The sequence below is a fragment of the Oryza brachyantha genome, chromosome 9 (assembly GCF_000231095.2).
Source record: "Oryza brachyantha chromosome 9, ObraRS2, whole genome shotgun sequence".
Lineage (NCBI taxonomy): Eukaryota > Viridiplantae > Streptophyta > Magnoliopsida > Poales > Poaceae > Oryza > Oryza brachyantha.
The window spans coordinates 9,151,572-9,170,204 of record NC_023171.2 but is presented as its reverse complement, the minus strand read 5'-3'; the positions used below and the strand labels follow the sequence as shown (position 1 = coordinate 9,170,204).

The window sequence follows — 18,633 nt, the reverse complement described above, 5'->3', positions numbered from 1 at the left end:
ACTTATATATATTAAATAAGAGCTTGTTTAGTTCGTGAAACCTTTTGGATTGGATATCAAATTGAATGTTTGACTAGATATCGGAATACTATTTTGATGATTAATTAAAAAACTAATTACACGGGGTCTCAGGAAACCACGATACAAATTAATCTTTTAAACCTAATTAATCTGTCATTGGCATATGTGAGTTACCATAACAGCTATAGTTAATTATGGACTAATTAGGCTCAAAAGGTTCATCTCGTAAATTGCTTTCAAAGTATGTAATTAGTTATTATTTTTAGCGATATCTAATACTATATATATATATATATATATATATATATATGAAGATTCCATAGGACGGGTTAACACGGAAATTTTTGAAAGTAAATAGAGTCTAAGATTTAAATACTAGCAATATCTACGGAACACGTTACACAGGGAACCGGTCAGATACTGTGCGAGGCTGATGTGATCCTGATCAGCTGGGATCCATGGGCGGACAAATCCATCTTGCAAGCGTGCGTCCGTCGAACTCACTAGCTGCAGTGCAGTGCCCATGCATGTACATTGTACAGTGTCGACACACCACCAAATCATGTGCGCCAGGCTCCAGCCAATCCACGGCAGACGACGGTGGTGTACATATAGCGTGACGGCTGATATCTACGACCATCGGCCGATCGATCCGCGGCCGGTCCACGCCCATAGGATCGGATGGACCGCTCGCGCAGACAGCCGCACCGCCGGGCATACTTGCACCTCACATTCAAATCTCTGTATATCTTCATCGTGTATTTCTATATTGGCTATACCGATGTCAACGTTTTTTGCGGGTTTTACACGCCGTTCGTTCGCCACCGCCGGCCGTACGTACACGATGTTTCGCTATCAACGGGGGTGGTCGTCCTAGCTCGCCGGCCGGTGGGCGACCGACCGACCGAGCGGCACGGGCGCTGAACACGCCGGAGCTGGCTGGCTGGCCCCGGCCGGCCGGCCACAGGACCGACCGCCGGGGCCATGGCCACGCAGACGACGGTGGCGATTGTATTGGTGGCGAAGCGAGCGCCGCTAGCTGTAGTGCACACATATCCATGGGCCATATGGCGCCTATGTTGGAACTGATTCGTGTGTATCGTCCTAGAATTGTTCAAAGTAAAACCTCCTGATTAATCCGTATTGTATTTATCATACATTCCTGCCATCGTGTTTCTTTTTCTTTCTTTCTTTTTTTTTAATACCTCGATCTTCTTGGTCTCTTGAACACAACGTGGCGTGTCCCTTGACGAGAAACGACGGTAAGGATGGACGGGTGAATTGGTGATCGATCGATCAACACTTTGGCCTCCCGTTGTTTTTGGTCAAATCATGTTTTTATCTGCAAAAAATAAATTATGGATAAAATTTTATACTACCTCCGTCCTTAAATATTTGACACCGTTAACTTCGTTTTATTTAATTTTTTAAAATATGTGAAACTATATATATGCATAAATATATATTTAACAATAAATAAAATAATATAAAAATAATTAATAATTACGTCAATTTTTTCAATACAACAATTAGTATTAAAAAGTCAACGGCGTCAAACATTTAGGGACGAGGGACGGAGAGAGTATATATTTATATTATGTCGTAAAACAAAATGTATAAAATAAATCATGATAAAAAAAACATAAAATAGAATCCAAAAGTTAAGTTTTAAAATTAAAACTTTTGCTTATATGCCATTATAGCTGCGAAATAATAGGAGCCTGGTTTCTATCCATTTAATCAATCTCCAAACAGTAGCTTAACACTGTTTCCTTTTTTCTTTAAGAAAGAAGGAACAGTACCGAGCGTGCCGGTGGATTAGACGTGCCATGTGGGAGAAGAGTTCATCTTTCAGTTCAAGCAGCAGGCAGCAGCTAGCTTTTCTGGTAGATGGAGTACAGGAGTAGTAGTCATCATCCGCTTTGCTTAAGACTAACCATCTTATCTATATGCATCTTCATCTTTTGGCTTTTATTTATATTTAAATTAAAATTTAAAGTTTAAAGTTTAAATTTGAAGTTAATTTCAAAGTATTTCATATGGGTTTATATTTAGTTGATTTATTTAAAAATTATTATTTGTTTGTAATTATATCAAGTGACATTTTTCTTTTAAAAATATGAAACATAACCCCCTATATGTCTTATGAGGAAAAAAATATGGCATCTATGTCCGCGCATCCATAGAGCAAATACAACCAAATGTCTTATTTACATGTGGACCCCTTGATCTAAAATACACATTTATTAACAATATATCGTCCGAATTAAGAAAAAATCTCTTTAATCTAAAGATTTTTCAAAGTGAAACTACAGTGAAAAAATTGGCTCAAAGCGTCCCTTTCTTCACTGTCCAGGTGCATGTGTAGGCTGGATTAACTCTGACTAATCAGTAATTAATCAAGAACGGCTGCTGGCTAGCTTGCCTGTCGGGGAGGATGATTTTGCAGGTTCGTGCGCGATTCGTTTGGGCTTTTTGACCATCTCGATCGATCGCGTATTAATTCCGGATGAGGGGAGTTGTCCGCGGAATGCTTCAAATGCGCCGCAGTGCATCTGTCAGCCTCATTATTTTGTTACTCATATGTAAATATTTAAACTTTTAACCTAAAAAGTTAGAATTGATTTTTACTTGCTCTTATCATATTTTTTTAGTTTTTATTTTTAAATTAATATATATCTATATATATAATTTATTTATAGACTATCTTTCGTTTACGTTTGGTATTTCCTAGAAAAAAAACAAACGATAGACCCCGCCCTGTAGCAAGTAGGTACACGTCGCGTCTCGAAATTCCCTATCGGTAATTATCAGAGGAGAATGTGAATGTGCATGCACCTGCAGATTTATCATTCATTTCTTTCAAAATCAATGGAATTTTGAACCATTCTACCTGAAATACCAAATCAGCCGCACTCTAATTAACCCAGATTCAAACTCTTCTACATTAAATGCACATTCACATTCTCCTAGCTATAGAGTGGTGTGCACCGTTAAGACTAAAGCAGATGAATTCGATAGCAAACCAATTTGTTAGTCTAGTATTTGATTAAGTGGTAAAGCTATAAAAGCATCCCAACACCTAACAGCTCATCTAAATTTGATCATCCATATCTTTATTTGGATGATCATCTAAAACAGTTTCATCCTTCGTATCTTTTTTACTCCACTATATATATATATATATATATGACATCCTCTATTTGTTAGAGGATGAAGCGAGATCATCCAAATATGAAGTTTCTCTCTCGATTAACATCAAAAAAATAGATGATAGGATAGTCATTCTGTTAGAGCTCAATTTATAGTCTTTATCTATTTTCAGAACGAAGGATGAGATAGATAAGCTGTTGAGGATGCTCTTAACGCCCTATACTCTACTTAGTACTTGGCCGCACACATTATACAATCAATTCCATACCAAGCCTATTATTGATCAACAATTTACCAGCTACATTTTGTATGTGCCCCTCACACCTTTGGCAAAGTGTAACCCTCGTCTTTTTAGTTTTGCTTATGCTTATAAGTCAAAATTTAAATTTTTGACCTTATATTTAGAGTAGATTTTGTTGTTTTTTATCGTAGCGTATTTTCCAATGTTGGCTTTCAGATAGCTAAGAATACATATATAAAAATTTTATTTATAAATTTTATTTTATTTATAAATATATCATTTAACTTTTACTTAAATAAACCAAAACAATCACAAATTATCTCATAGATAGTGCATTTGTGATGAACTGGTTTTCCCATCAATCGTCTAATATTTAAATTTGTATCAATTTTATTCATACCAAACATTCAGTCTAGACAATTTCCTTATTTAACGAGGGATATTTAAGTTATTTTTATATCTAATTTGTCTCTATACTCTACAGTGTTATAAATGTACTTATATTAGGGGAGAGAGAGAGAGTATACTCTTCGATCCGGGAATTAAGCTCCATGCATGCATGGACGATACAGAGCTGTCGCAGCTCAGCTGCAGCTAGCTAAGGTAGAAGACGACGGCGACCGTGGGCAGCCACGCCGACGTTTGATGCAGACAGGAACAGGGACTCATTTGTTGCACTTACATTGCACAGTACACTGGGCAAGTAGAAGGATGAAAACACAGTCGGATAAGAGAGCTCGCTCTCTACTTGTATTAGAAATAAATCTGAATCATTAATTTAATTTTGTCAAAAGGTTTAGATCTATTTCTACTGTCACGTCGCTCGACATAAGTAAAAACACATATGAGCCTAATGATCTTGGGATGGGGGAGCAAAATAGTACATTTCCCTCTACGAAAAGATGTGTCTTCAACAACGTGCCACCAGGAAACGATGTAATCTGATCGATGGATAAAAAAACTCTTATGAAGAATTGATAAAATCGTAAATATTAATATTACCCCTACCGTGGTACTAAAGTATTAATATAAACTTATAAACCAACCGTCTAAATCTATTCTAATATAATAGTACTATTAGATAATACCATAGCCTTTCTCAAATCGGTCTGCTAATTGTCCTTGGCCAATCGGGAATATTCATGTATTTTTAACAACACAAAGATAGGAAAAAAAACAAACTTTATACAACTAGAATATGAAAATACTACTTCTACGAAAACACGATTGGTCGGTCGGGAATTTACATGAGTTTTCATCCACCGGCCGTCGCATCGGGCGAGAGTGTTTTTGTTATTGCCCTTTTGTTTTGTTTCGAGCAGTTGCTGCAGTATCTCTAAACCAATTTTGATTTATAAAAATAAAGCAGATGCGAATAGATAATACTGTTAATAAGTTTTCAGTAATAAGTTTTTTATTTATCTGCTACTCAGATAGCTATATTTTAAAAGGAATGAAGCACTATTTTTCTAACACCAGGTAATAGAAAGTTACCTCACGATGAGAACGGTAACGGTGACACGGTGTCATACTGGTTGAATTAGCCACCGGATGACGACAAGATCATAATGTGATTGAAAAGGTCGATTGCCACCGTGCCATCCTAGCACAACGGTGACCAAACACCTGTTTCGTGACATCTTCTCGGAGAAAAATGTAGTATATATTCGACTTGATCTACCTGCCTACGTGGGATATGCATCTTCTCCAAGACTCCAACTACACCTGGTTGGCTGTAGAGTTTTGTTCTTGCAAACCAGATGAATCAAATCATAAGATAGTCATAGTTTAATTAGATAAAAAGTATCAAAGAGTAACTGATTGTATATTTGAAAGAACATTTTGGCTTCTCTCCCAAGGGTGAATAGGCAGTAAGTACTCCCTCCGTCCCTAAATGTTTGACGCCGTTGATTTTTTTATACATGTTTGACTATTCATCTTATTCAAAAAATTTACATAATTATTAATTATTTTTATATCATTATATTTATTGTTAAATATACTTTTATGTACATATATAGTTTTACATATTTGACAAAAAATTAAATAAGACGAATAATCAAACGTGTATAAAAAGTCAATGACATCAAACATTTAGAGACGGAGGCAGTAGTATTTACACATAAGTGCCACCTACACAGAGCAAGAATTTTCAGATATGTACATGGACTCATGGAGACACAGATCCAACCTTGGATTGAGATAGAGAGAACACTGGCCTTCTCATGGATGAGATTGAATGGAAAAGTCTAATGGATGAGATTCATACGAATGGAAAAGGAACAATAAGTTAACACTCGGCTACTTGGAGATCGTTTAGGTTACTGCCTGGAGAATGTCTAAGATTAATTCGCGTGTCCAAAGATCTTAAGGTACCACAATGCCCCTTGAGCAGCATGTTCCTGGGCAGCTTTCTTGTAACGCTTAGGTTCACTGATGCACTCCAAAATAGTGTTTGTGACTGTGTCCACGTGGATAGTCACCTTGCATGTGAACCTGCAGAGTTTTCACAACATTAATTAATTAATTGTGCTTACATCAAGTGTTAAAATTACTCTAGGCAATTACCAAAATACGCAAGCGATCAATTGACAACGATATACTTGATAGGGTTAAAGGTAAACGACAATGCAATAACATCAAAGCATGATGATACGTGAGGGTACTAACTTGCATGTTGTGCATTTCGATTCTGGTAGATACAACTCGAACTACACTGATCTATTAAGATGGGGCATGGATGAATTTTTTTTAAAAAAAAAAAAGTGAAAACGCCAAATGGTGGATACTCGCCACATTTCGGTCATCTGTGAAAGGGACAACAATCCAGAAATGAGATCTTTTGGTAGTTTGCTATATTCATGCTACCAAAATCATAGAAAGCGTGTCGATGTTGAGTAAGATGCATAACCCAGCATGAAGCAATTAAAAGAAATACTATATTTTTGGAATGGTAACACCTAATTCTCAGTAAAATATACCATATTAGAGAGTCAAGATATTATAGCCGGTTGAGCTTTGAAACATTCGCTTTCTTTTCTCACATATCAGGTAAAGCGCTAGTTCGCTATTGATTGTAAATTACAGAGAGCAATTGGAAATACTGGAACACTACTAGGTATGTGCATTTGATGCTGCTCCTTGTCAATAGACATGTTCCAGTTTTGACTTACAGAATTTATCAGTTTTTTAACCAAACCATGGGGAAAAATTGTATAAACTACATAGTATCATGATTTAACTTTTGACGTATTATTATACAAGCAAATAGAATTGTAATCAGGTTATCATCTTTACTCATGTTATCATAGTCTAGATTAATAGAATGATGCTCACAGTCACAGCGAACTCTATAATAGGCAAGTACAATACTACAATGAGTCAATGATAAGTAGTTTAAATCAAGAACTTCTGAACCGCAAAAAAGGTAAGGTCTAGGGGCTTTCCCTATGATGTGCTGATGTTATCGACTCATCACACTTGCAGCAATATTCACAAGAAGCCACATGTGTTGGGTGTGCCTAAATAAAACACTGATGATTCGCCAGTTAATAGGAAACTTACAGTTTATCATGGGCAGGCCCTTGTTCTTCAAATTCATAAGATGGCTCCTTCCAGCGAGTTGCTGAGCAGATGTTACGCAGTCCCAATGTTGCTGCTTCTTTATCTATAGCCCCTATAAATTTCAGCAAAATTATCAGGTTTCAAAAAGGTAGCTTTCCGTTAAACACTGGATTGTGTAAGCTGAACAATAGTATATATGATCCACTGATGTCTTATTTCAAATGCCGTATTCAATTGTTCCATGCCCTGGTTTACTCAAAAAGGATCACATTTTTATCTAGAGTTCAGGATTCTTGGTTTTAAACATGGAGAAAATTGGATGGCCATTTACACTACAATAATGTTGATCAGCCTGAAATTCATGCCTTTGAAGTTTAGATGTTATTTCTCAAGACCGTCTACTTAGATGTTTCATTCTAAGGAAATACACCATGTATCCAGGATCTGCAAAGCTAGGCTCTTAGATCCATCTCTAAACTAATTGGACGATGATCTCCTAGAACTCCCCCGCACTTATCATTGGGGATAAAAAAAAGTTAGAAATTCTTGATTGAGCTGTTTTAAGGTGCTCCACTTATCTCTCAAGATGTAATACTTCAATTAACCACATCCTGCAAGGCACTAAATCCTTATCTGAATCCTAACTAAGTTGCTGCATATATATCCTCCCCCTAATTTCCAATATTTGTCACAGTCAGAATTACGCACTGTTACGAAAGGATCAATTCAGATACCATTGGCATGCTTTGCTCCACCATTCCTCTGCTCCACACGACCACTGCCCCCATGAACAGGCTCCTGGCTAGCGGAAACTCCAAGCGAAAGCGCAGCGGCTCCCGCCGCCACCTTCTCCGCAGCTGCGGCCTCAACTCCCTGCTGCTGTCGGACAGTGGAATCTGAAAACTTAGCCCTTTTTCGCGTTCTTAACAAACCCTTGAAGAAACGGGAAGGATTCAGACATTGATTCGATCCTAAGCAAGGAATTAGAACTAAAAAAAAAAACAGATAACGCCCCTGTGAAGAAGATGGAAAAGCAGCTGCGGCTGCAGCTCAAATCTGCTCGTTACCTCCTCTTCTTCCAGCTCCAGCTCATCCTCCTCCCACGTGTTGACGGGAGGCGCCATGGCCCGTCAAACCCTAACAGTGCAAAACCACCGGAGCAGCCGGAAGGGGACCGTGCGAGTGCGACACAGGCGATAGCGGGGACGAGGGAAGCAGGTGGGCTGAGGAATACACCGCGCCTGGAGCCAGCCCCGGCGGCGCTGGGCTTGCTCGCCGGCGGGCGGCGGCGCCGGCCGCGATGCTTTCCAGAGAGAGAGAGAGAGAGAGTAGAGAGAGAATTGCAGTAGCCGAGACAGATATGGGCCGTTGGTTGTGGGCCGTAATGGGCCAGCCTTTTACAAAAGCTCACCTCTCCGTCCGAAGTCCGAGTAGGATACGATCCCCGCGTGGAGAACTCGGAGTCGGAGCCTCGCGCGCGCTATATATTTGGCGCCATGCCGCCGCGACAACTCCATCTCGCTCACCTTCTTCTCGACGTCGACGTCGCGTGCGCCGCCCAAGCTGCCGCCGATCGACTAGATCGCGATGGCTGCCATGCTGAGCCTCCGGGCTACCGACTGTCGACTCCACGACCGCCGCGGCGTGCACGCGCCGACGTACGTGCACCGCCGGCCGATGTGGGAGCAGTCCGCCGCCGCCGTCGCCGTATCCTCGGCCCCTCCGCGTTCGTCCAGGCTGCCTGGCAGCCATGGACGGCGGGGAGAGGGGCGGCAGGCGCGCGGGCGTGGGTCGTCTCCCCGCGCCGGCTCACGGCCGCAGACGGGGACGCTCACCATGGAGAACGTCGTGATCCTGAAGCGCGGGGAGCCTATCGCGCCGGAGATCAGGGCAAAGCTGACGGTGGCGGCTCCCGCCGCGGACCAGAGCGACGGTGCATCGGCGGCGGCGGAGAATGCCGAGCCTGCCCCGGCGGCTGCGCAGCTCCAGCGCGTCGCGCCTGCGCCTGCGCCTGCGAAGGAGGCTGAGAATGCGGTGGTTCCAGAGCTGGGAGTCACACCGGCGAAGAGTCAGCCTGTGGCAGACGTAGAGAAGTACATTGCGCCGGCGAGGAGGGCCGAGGCTGTGGCGGAGGCGACCGCGGGCCAGCGACGACAAGGAGCCCCGGCGACGGCGACGAAACTGTACTGGGGGCCATCGTTCAAGATCTCGCCGGATCCCTCCGTGCTGCCCATCCCCACCTTCACGCTGAAGCCACGCGGAGGCCGCTCGGCTGCATGCGCGTCATGAACGACCGCCGGCCGGTTGGCCCGGCCGCCGCGCAGCACCGGCACGCCGGCGAGAGAAGTACGTAGACGAGTAGCACGTACATCTGGCCACGCACTGTTCTGCTTCGAGCCTAGTCGCAACGACAGATTATTTGTTGTCTTCCTGCCCAGAATAGTTTGGTAGTAGAGGATCTCTTTTGTACCATCTCAAGTGTGTTATTTTGTCAGATGAAGGTGTATGTTAAGGTGAAATGAAGCTGAAAGATTTGTATGAGAGGCAACAATTTTATATCGCTTTCTCTTTCATTTACATAGGCGTATAGTTAGCTCGTAGACTGTTGTCTTTAGGCAGGAGTGATGATGTGTTAAGGCCTTTGGATCATTTCACAACATTACATCAAAATACTATAAAATTTTATCTCTCTCTATATTTTAAACCCAACCTTAAATTATAAGGAAAAAAACTTAAACCCCATTAGTATCTCTATTTAGTCTAGTGATCCATAAGCCAGCCGCACAAGCAACTCTTGGCTATCCCGATACCGTTCGCTTTTTCAGGTCCTCCATCAAATTCTGAAGAGTCAACATTTGGGGGTCTGTTTAGTTCCAAATTTTTTTCCCAAAAACTTCACATTAAATCTTTAGACATCTAAATAGAACATTAAACATAGATAAAAAATATTAATTATACAGTTACGAGGGAAATCATGAGACCGGTCTTTTGAGCGTAATTAGTCCATGATTAGCCATAATTGCTACAGTACACGTGCTAATGATGGATCAAAAGATTCGTCTAACGGTTTTCATGCGAGCTAAGAAATTCATTTTTTTTATTCGTGTCTAAAAACCTCTTATAACATTTGGTCAAACGTTCGATATGACATCCAAAAATTTTCTTTTCGCAAACTAAACAAAAGCCTTAATTTAAGTGCCTATGCCAATGGCAAGCTTTAATCTTATACCAAAAACTTTTTATATTTTTTATAACTATTTAGATCATATTTTGATACAGGAGTAGCCGAGTAAGATACAGGGTAACAATATTTTCAGAAGGATTTGTACATTCGCTCGAGGAAAACTAACGCGCATGGCGCGAAATCAACAACTATCATATACCAACTGAAAATCTTTGCCTTTTTCAACAATCTTTCTCTACCACGACAAACACATCGCTGATTCATGGATTTCGATTGACACACACACACAAACTGCACATGATTAAGCTTCTTAATTTCCTCATCCTACATGTCATGTATGCATCGATCTCTTCTTCTTCTTCTTCTCTAACGCGAACAACAAATTAGTTTCACCTGTGACGATCGACGACGTTGTCATCGGCGGCGGCCCAGCCGTCCTCGAGCGGGAGGTCGGGCATGACCTTCTTCCAGAACCAGTGCTTCCTCCACAGCAGCACCATCTCCTCGATGGGCACGCCCTTGGTCTCCGGCAGGAAGACGTGGACGAACACGGTCATGACGGCGATCCACCCGGCGAAGAAGAGGAAGATGCCGAACTTGAGCGCGCACAGGAGCGAGAGGAACGCCTGCGCTATGACGAAGGTGAAGAAGAGGTTCACGGCCACCGTGATGCTCTGCCCCGCCGACCGCGTCTCCAGCGGGAAGATCTCGCTCGGCACCGTCCACCCCAGGGGACCCCACGACCAGCCGAAGGCGAGCACGAAGAGGCAGATCACCACCACCACCGCGATCGAGTAGCTCTTCGACAGCTCCTTGTCCGTCCCGAACTTGACCCCCAGGATCACCGCCACGATCACCTGCGTGCGTGAAGCCGCCATGGATGCGTGTGTTTCCAAGAACCGATCAGTGGTGGGCGGCGCGGATGGCCATGGCGGGCGGTGGTGTTGGTTTTGAGTGTGTACGGACCTGGCAGACGATCATCTGGATGCCGCCGCTGATGAGGAGCTTGCGGCGGCCGAGGCGGTCGACGGTGGAGATGGAGATGATGGTGGAGGAAAAGAGGACGGCGCCGGTGAGCACGGAGGAGTAGAGCGACGCGCTGCCACCGAAGCCCATGCTCTGGAACAGCACCGGCGCGTAGAAGAGGATGGAGTTGATGCCCGTCAGGATCTGGAACGCCGGCATGCACACTGCCATCACCAGCTGCGGCCGGTTGCGCGGCTCCAGGATGTTGCGGAACGGGTGCTCGATGGAGTTGGCCAGCTCGCTCGCCTCCGTCATGTCCGTGAACTCGGCGTCGACGTCGGCGGTGCCCCGGATGCGCTCCAGCACGCGGCGGCCCTCCTCGACGCGCCCGCGCTCGATCAGGCTGTTGGGCGTCTCCGGCAGGAGCAGCCCGCCGACGGTCATCAGCAGCGCCGGCGCCGCCGCAAGGCCGAGCGAGAGGCGCCACCCCCACGGCGTGATGTGCTGCGTGCCGTAGTTGATCATGTTCGCCGTGAAGATGCCCAGCGTCGTCGCGAGCTGGAACATCATGTTCAGCGCGCCGCGGAGGTGCGCCGGCGCCATCTCCGACAGGTACAGCGGCACGGCCTGCAACGCCGCCACCACATATATATCACTCTCACCCAACGCAAACCACCACAACTCCGGCCATGTCAGTAGCTCGCCAGTGTCGCACCTGATTGCCGAAGCCGATGCCGACGCCGAGCATGATGCGCCCGAGGATGAGCATCTCGAGGTTCACCGCCGCGGCGTTGAGCGTGGCGCCGGCGAGGAAGCTGAGGCCGCCGCAGACGATGCTGGCGCGGCGGCCGTAGTTCCTCGTCACCGGCGAGGCGACAAGCGAGGAGACGAGGCCGGCGAGGTAGAGGGAGGAGGTGAACGCCGAGAGGCCCTGGTTGTCGTACTTACAGTAGTTGTTCTGCCCGCCGTCGTTCTTCTTCCGGTACACCACCGGGAAGAACTTCTTGAGGAACGGGTCCATGGAGGTCACTCCCCCTGCAACACACAGCGTCAGATCGCCGGAGCTCGGCTGTGATCTCCATGTGAGAATCCATGGTAAACACAGGTATTGTTCGATGAGATCCTCTGTTGTATCGTCATACAGTAGGTGTTACTGACAGTTGGCCAAGAGCAGATGGGTCGTACATGTCAGTGACACCTGCTGCATATACAGTACTGTAGAGGATATTAACCCGGCGAACACACGGTGAAATTATCAGCTTCGGTACAATCTGATGTTCCAGCTTCATCAGACTGACGGCACTTCATATATAGAGCTGCTTCTGTTTTCTTTAGCTGCTCTACTTGTTTTTCACAGTCGAATTTGAGGGCGTAGAGTAGACTTATGGCCCAAATGACATTATGGATTTATTTCTCTTCCTGCCTATCCTAGTTTAACCCTTTCAGGACAGTCCAGCCCATCTACAAGGATGGGTCAACAATGCGGGCCGCCCATGAGGGCCCTTTACAAGATTTTAGTTGATAAATAGATTTTTTTTAGATTACACAAAAAGACGTACACACACCACCAACGCCGAGTGCCCTTAACATCTATACTACTTAAAAGTATAGTCGGACGTTCTTTTCCCTGTCTCACGTCACTCAAAAGCCATCAATTCCTCCCCACCTCACGTCAACTAAAAATGGAATAATTAACTTTTTACCACTTTTATATTTGATCATAACAGATTTACCACTGGAGCCACATGTCATAGGCACATGACTCATGTGTCTATGACATATGGGTCTAGTGGCAAATCTGTTATCAACCATTTTTAAGAGTGACAAAAAGTTAAATGCCCCACTAAAAACCGCTGCTTCCATAGAAAAAAGAAAAAAAAATCAAGTTGTTTCTTTAAAAACCAATTTCTTTTCTCTATTAGCCTATGCACTTATGCAACCATCATCAATTATATAAATATGTTACAATACATTGGTATATTACTATTATATATAAAAAGTTGGAGAACAGTGGTAAATACTTGGTTTTACTTGGAGTTGGATTTTTGTCATTAAAGGGATATTCCTTCTTTTTTACATGCCATCTAAATTATTACCAAAAAATTGTGAAAATATTTGATAATGCAGATAATATGTGATACATAACTTCACGAATATACAAGTTTAAAATCAACCTACACAAGTTCAAACAAAAACAGAAAATTAACTAGTATACATGTACTATTCCCATTTGTTATTTTCTGTTGCAACTTGTATAGGTTGAATTTAAATATGCACATTTGTGGACTTATATATATATATATATATATATATATATATATATATATATATATATATATATATATATATATATATATATATATATCACAATGATCTATGTTGTTAAATTTATTTCATAATTTTGCACACATGTTTCCAAAAGGAGGACTATCCTCTTAAGGGAAAACGAGTTTCCCGTACGTCTTACTAAACTGGTATTAAAATTGCGCTTGCATGTGCATATTATGGATTTTTGCTATTCGCATGGCTGATGAAAAAGGCATCACATGTCATCATCTATTAATCATTTTTAACTAGGAGATCAATATTCAACAACTTAAACGTTTTTTTGGCAGAAAATTAACTACTCTATCTAAAAAAATAAAAAAAAATTGTATTGTGGTAGTTCCCTACCAATAGGAAGCATGAACACTGCTAACATATGAAAATAAACTATAAAACAAACTAAAAGTCATACTCCTGGCATAAAAAAGCCCATCTAAATGAAAATTATCAAAGCTGGCCCATTTCAGAAAATGAGAACACTTGACTGAATTACTATCACACAAACGATTCTTCCTATTAGCATGAAAAATATAATTATACACCTAGCTAAAACGATGTTTTGTCTGTGTGAACCCAGCGCACATAGACTGGAAATGTAAGATTTTTTATTACCTAAAGGCTAAAGCGATGTCTTGTGAACTGAAGAAGATATGATGTCACATCTAAATATGTTGACTAAACCGGCTAGACTTAACTGTGCTCCCCTACTACTTGGGAGTAAACAACACCCCTTGATAGCCTTCTTTTAGTATTTTGCTCTAATATATCAGAGCCTGAGGTCATATTGATCTTGGTTAAACTATTCGAATGTCTATGCTTTACTGCTGATAAAAATATATTATAATATTATCTAAAACAAATAAAAATATATTTTCTATGAATGTGTTATCTATCCTTTTGTTATATTGAAAACTCATCTTTTTATACTATGATTTAATTTGGATGTTTTAAGAAAGTTAAGGGTTAATTTATAAAATCTACAATAAAAATAGGTTAGTGATAGATTCAATGTGGAGTGTACGAAATAAAGTCAAGCCCATGATGTCGTAATGGTAAAGCAACAAGGTTGTGTTCTTTTCTGCATATTGTTCTTAGTTTTTTTTCTTGATTTTTGCGTACATTTTTCTTTTGAAAAAATGTTATATAGATGTTCATAAGCCTATGTTACTAGAGTGGATTTTCAACTTCATAATATTAGTTAATTCCATCGTTACTACAAAAATCAGAAAATATTTTATCTTTCATCGACAAAGACCACAACCAAAGTCGTTTTATTGCTTAAGTCAATGGTCTTCTATGGGATGATGCATTCAGTTTGTCTCGATCTCACACACACAAGGATATGATCGCCCAATCGCTAGATGATGCAGTCACCCTCGTCCACAAAAATTATGAACTCCAAGAGCACCTCCACTCATCGTGCCAGGACGGCCGCTAAGGTCGCCGGCTCGCCGCAGTTGTGCTCGTGAACCAGCGTAGTACTCGTGGAAGAAACTCTGCGAATTAGCCTAACTACAGCCAAAATTCAGCGCCCAACTACAACTTGCGGCTGCTTGGTACTCGTGTTCTCTTCCTTCGTCTTAAAATAAATTTATTTTCTTAGTTTTATACGATGTTTGATTTTTGTCTTATTTAAAATTTTAGATGATTAATATTTTTATTGTTACTAGATGATAAAATATAATGAAACTTTATATATGACTATTTTTTTAAATTCTTTTAAATAAGATGCAAGTTCAAACATCATACACAGTAATAAAAAGATAAACTCTTTGGAAGGGATGGAGCAGTACGATGCAAATCTCTGACATGATTAGAGCTTGACCGAAACAGAAATCATGATATCATATCATATCATGTCATATATATCACCCAATTCACCCTGAACTGAAAGAGGACATATATACGGTTGGGATTCCGGCCACGTGTAGTTAAAAGGCAGCATCTTTTACATGTCAGGCCCGGGCAACATATAAGTTAACTTATCTATTTTGTTTTCCCCATATGGGTTTCTCAAACTGCTAAACGATATATTTTTTATAAAAAATATTTTATAGAAAAGTTATTTAGAAAAACATATTAATCTATTTTATATTTTTTTAATAATTAATAATTAATTAATTAATATATACTAATCTATTAGTGTTTTCCGTGTTGGCTAAGTTAAGTTATCCACGTCTCTCCCATAGTATCTGAATCCAACCCAAATTCTACTGCCACTACAGTACTTGTTGTCAGCACAGACAACGACAATCACATCAACGGATCAACCAGCTGTGAAAGCGTGAATCAAACCTACTTGTACCCAAACACCGCGGACGCTACACGAATCGTCGCCCAATAATTCGCCTCATCCGTTCAGAAAAAAAAAAAAGAAGAAGAAGAAGGCGCGACCGATCGATGAATCTCCCCGCAACTCTGAATCAATCCCCACCCTTTTCCCGCAACCAAAGCAGATCAGTTTCTAGTATAGGTGTTACGCTTCCATTCCGTCCATCCATGTGCAATAATCGCGGGAGCCAAAAAAAGGCACGAGCGCTAGCTAGCTCCAAGATGAGATCCATGGTGGTGTGTGGCCTGCACGGCGTGGCAAGACGAAAGAGACACGGGACATGGACGTGTTCGTGGAGCAAGAGGAACAAGTCGCTGTCGCCTCCCATGGCCCCGCGCGTGCAGTGGTCCGTGGAGACGGACGCCACCAGAGCAGCCGAGAAGAAGGCTAGGAGGGGATGGATGGATGGATGGATGCGTAGGAACGAACGTACCGGAGATGCCGATGTCGTAGCCGAAGATGGCGCCGCCGACGGCGGCGACGACGCAGGCCATGCCGACGGCGAGCGTCATGCGGCCCTTGTACTCCGCCGCCCGCTCCTTCTTCACCCCCAGCGCCGCCACGCCGCCACCCGCCATCTCCTCCTCCTCCTCCCAAGAATTCACCAGGCAAATTAAGCACGGACAGCGATCGATGCTAGCGAGCTCGCTCGAGGGGGATAGATATATGGCTTTCTCGCTCGCTCGCTCTCGCACAGTGTTACACACACACACCGAACCAATGCTCCAACCAACCAGAGTCTCTCTCTCTCTCTCTCTTTATATATATATATATATATATATATATATATATAAAACTCTCCCTTGACTTGAGCTGATCGATCGCTCTCCCTCTTGACCCTCCTAATCGATCAGGCTAGGAGACGCTAATGCAGTTTTAAAGCAAGCTTAGAGCATCTTCAACAGCTTATTTAAATTTGGTCATCCATATCTTTGTTTGAATGATCATCTAAAACACTTTCATCCTTCATATCCCTTTGTACTCCAGCAGATCATCTATATATATCATCATCTATATCTATTTGGAGAATTGGAAAGAGAACATCTAAATATAGAGTTTCTCTCTCCTAATATGGATGACATCCAAAAATAGATAATGAGATAAATGATCTGCTGGAGCTTAATTTTTACTCTTCATCCTTTATTTCTAAGATGGAGGATGGAATAAATAAGCTGTTGGGGATGCTCTTGACTACAAACAGATCGAGCGTGGTGCAAGTTGGGGCCTTGGAGTTGGAGTCTGGAGGCGTATAAATTTGCAGGCGATGGGCTGGCAGCTGGACTGGATACATAAGCAACGGACGCAGGCGAGCCGTCAGCCGTGGCCTCGTTGACCCATCCGCACAACTTGGCCAGCGAGCGAGGGAGCCATGGATATGGACAAGTGCGTGCGTGAGCAACAATAAATTGATGGTGTGCCAGTAGCACGGGAGAGAGAGGAGAGCGGCCGCCGGTGGCGCGGCGCTAACCGAAGGCGTTACGCACAACCAACACGCGGCCGCTCTGCATGTGGTGGCTTTTGTGGCAGGCAGTAATCTAAGCAGAGGCCAGTGTTGATCCAGTGTAGCATGGCGTTTTCTTTAATCGAAAAAAAATGTGAATTACACCTATCGGGTGAGTACGAATTACCCCTAGAACTAGATATTTTTTTTTATTTTTATCTGGCAATACCTAACGAACAATTCCCTCGAGCAGCAGCTTTGAGACTGGTTTTAATATAGATGAGTACACATGGCTATCAAAAAAAAAAAAAAAACCACACATACTATTCTAAGCCAAAACTGACTACCAGTCTCGAAACCACTCGAGTGGGTATTCTCCGTCTGGTATTTGCTAGTTGATGACGAAAAATGTTTGGTTTTTGGTTTAGGGGTAATTTGTTGTCATTTTGTCAGCCAATAGTTTAGTGGTGTAATTCAGACTTTTTTGTTTTGTTTTAACTACCCTTTAGGTGATAAATCAATTCCATTTTTAAATATGTGAAATTAATGTAGGCTAACTTTGATCATAAAATTGTCTAAGATAATTAAAATATGTTGCTATGGCAATGTTTTTTTGGCCATGTCAACGGAACTAACGTGACCAAACAATGTAGTTTTGGAAACACGTTTTGGGACGGTTTATTTCAAAAATAAATATTCTGTTAATTTTCGTTCGAGTCTTTATCTCTTATTAAATTCCTATGTTTTTTTCTCTGGTCAAACGGTCATATTCCTATCAAAATACTTCGTTTTCCTTATTACTTTATTTTTTAACTATGCGTTTCAAAGAAGCTCAGATTGTGCTAGCTGGGAGCTACTAGTTCACCAAAATAGAATTACTTCCTGGCGGCAATGGGGTTAGCTCTGATCAAAAATCTGTTCCAACAAGGTGCGGAACATCTATACTGTTAGGAAAATTGAGGTATAACTGAGAAGCAGATTTAACGTGGAAACCCTTGCGAGAAAAAACCACGGGTGTCAACCGGCAATATCCACTATGAGATGATGACTACAATAGAAGGGGAATACACCGGGCCGTCGCACCCTTCCCGTACAGCTTACAAGGAATATATATAAGGGGAAATCAAAGAGTCCTAATAGGAAAAGACTGACAGAATCCTATTAGGAAACTAATCCTACTCCTACTCTAGTAGGAAACGGTTACAAGAAACCTAGTAGGAAAATAGTAATATAATACAAATACATTATAGATAATAATTCGGATCATATCTTTAACAATCTCCACCTTAAGACGAATTTCCTTGTAGCATAAAAAATTGAAATCACCAGAAACCTCATATAGATAAAATCACCTTGCGGCAAATAGTCTTTTGGACTATAATAAGCACGAACCAAACTTTAAGGAC

The 18,633-nt window shown here is 42.1% G+C and overlaps 3 protein-coding genes across 6 annotated transcripts; 1 reads left to right on the top strand and 2 right to left on the bottom strand.

Annotated features, from left to right (window-relative positions):
- Positions 1–5,473: 5,473 nt before the first annotated feature.
- Positions 5,474–8,288, bottom strand: LOC102704735 (ribonuclease 3-like protein 1). Of its 4 annotated transcripts, none has more exons than XM_006661166.3 (4): positions 8,047–8,288; positions 7,714–7,912; positions 6,980–7,091; positions 5,474–5,911 (listed from the first exon to the last, which is right to left on the bottom strand). In XM_006661166.3, the coding sequence occupies exons 1-4, from the start codon at positions 8,101–8,103 to the stop codon at positions 5,761–5,763; spliced, it is 519 nt and encodes a 172-aa protein (XP_006661229.1). In that variant the 5' UTR covers positions 8,104–8,288; the 3' UTR covers positions 5,474–5,760. The 4 variants fall into 4 exon arrangements, with proteins under 4 accessions (XP_006661229.1, XP_015696565.1, XP_015696566.1 ...); XM_015841079.2 differs by having other exon boundaries at positions 7,714–7,858; XM_015841080.2 differs by having other exon boundaries at positions 7,714–7,855.
- Positions 8,289–8,566: 278 nt separating this feature from the next.
- Positions 8,567–9,268, top strand: LOC121055291 (skin secretory protein xP2-like). Its single transcript, XM_040527329.1, has one exon. The coding sequence runs from the start codon at positions 8,567–8,569 to the stop codon at positions 9,266–9,268; it is 702 nt and encodes a 233-aa protein (XP_040383263.1).
- A 1,057-nt stretch (positions 9,269–10,325) lies between these two features.
- Positions 10,326–16,523, bottom strand: LOC102713766 (sugar transport protein 7). The gene is made up of 4 exons (XM_006660563.3): positions 16,220–16,523; positions 11,845–12,164; positions 11,130–11,756; positions 10,326–11,020 (listed from the first exon to the last, which is right to left on the bottom strand). The coding sequence occupies exons 1-4, from the start codon at positions 16,362–16,364 to the stop codon at positions 10,553–10,555; spliced, it is 1,560 nt and encodes a 519-aa protein (XP_006660626.1). The 5' UTR covers positions 16,365–16,523; the 3' UTR covers positions 10,326–10,552.
- Between the last annotated feature and the right edge of the window lie 2,110 nt (positions 16,524–18,633).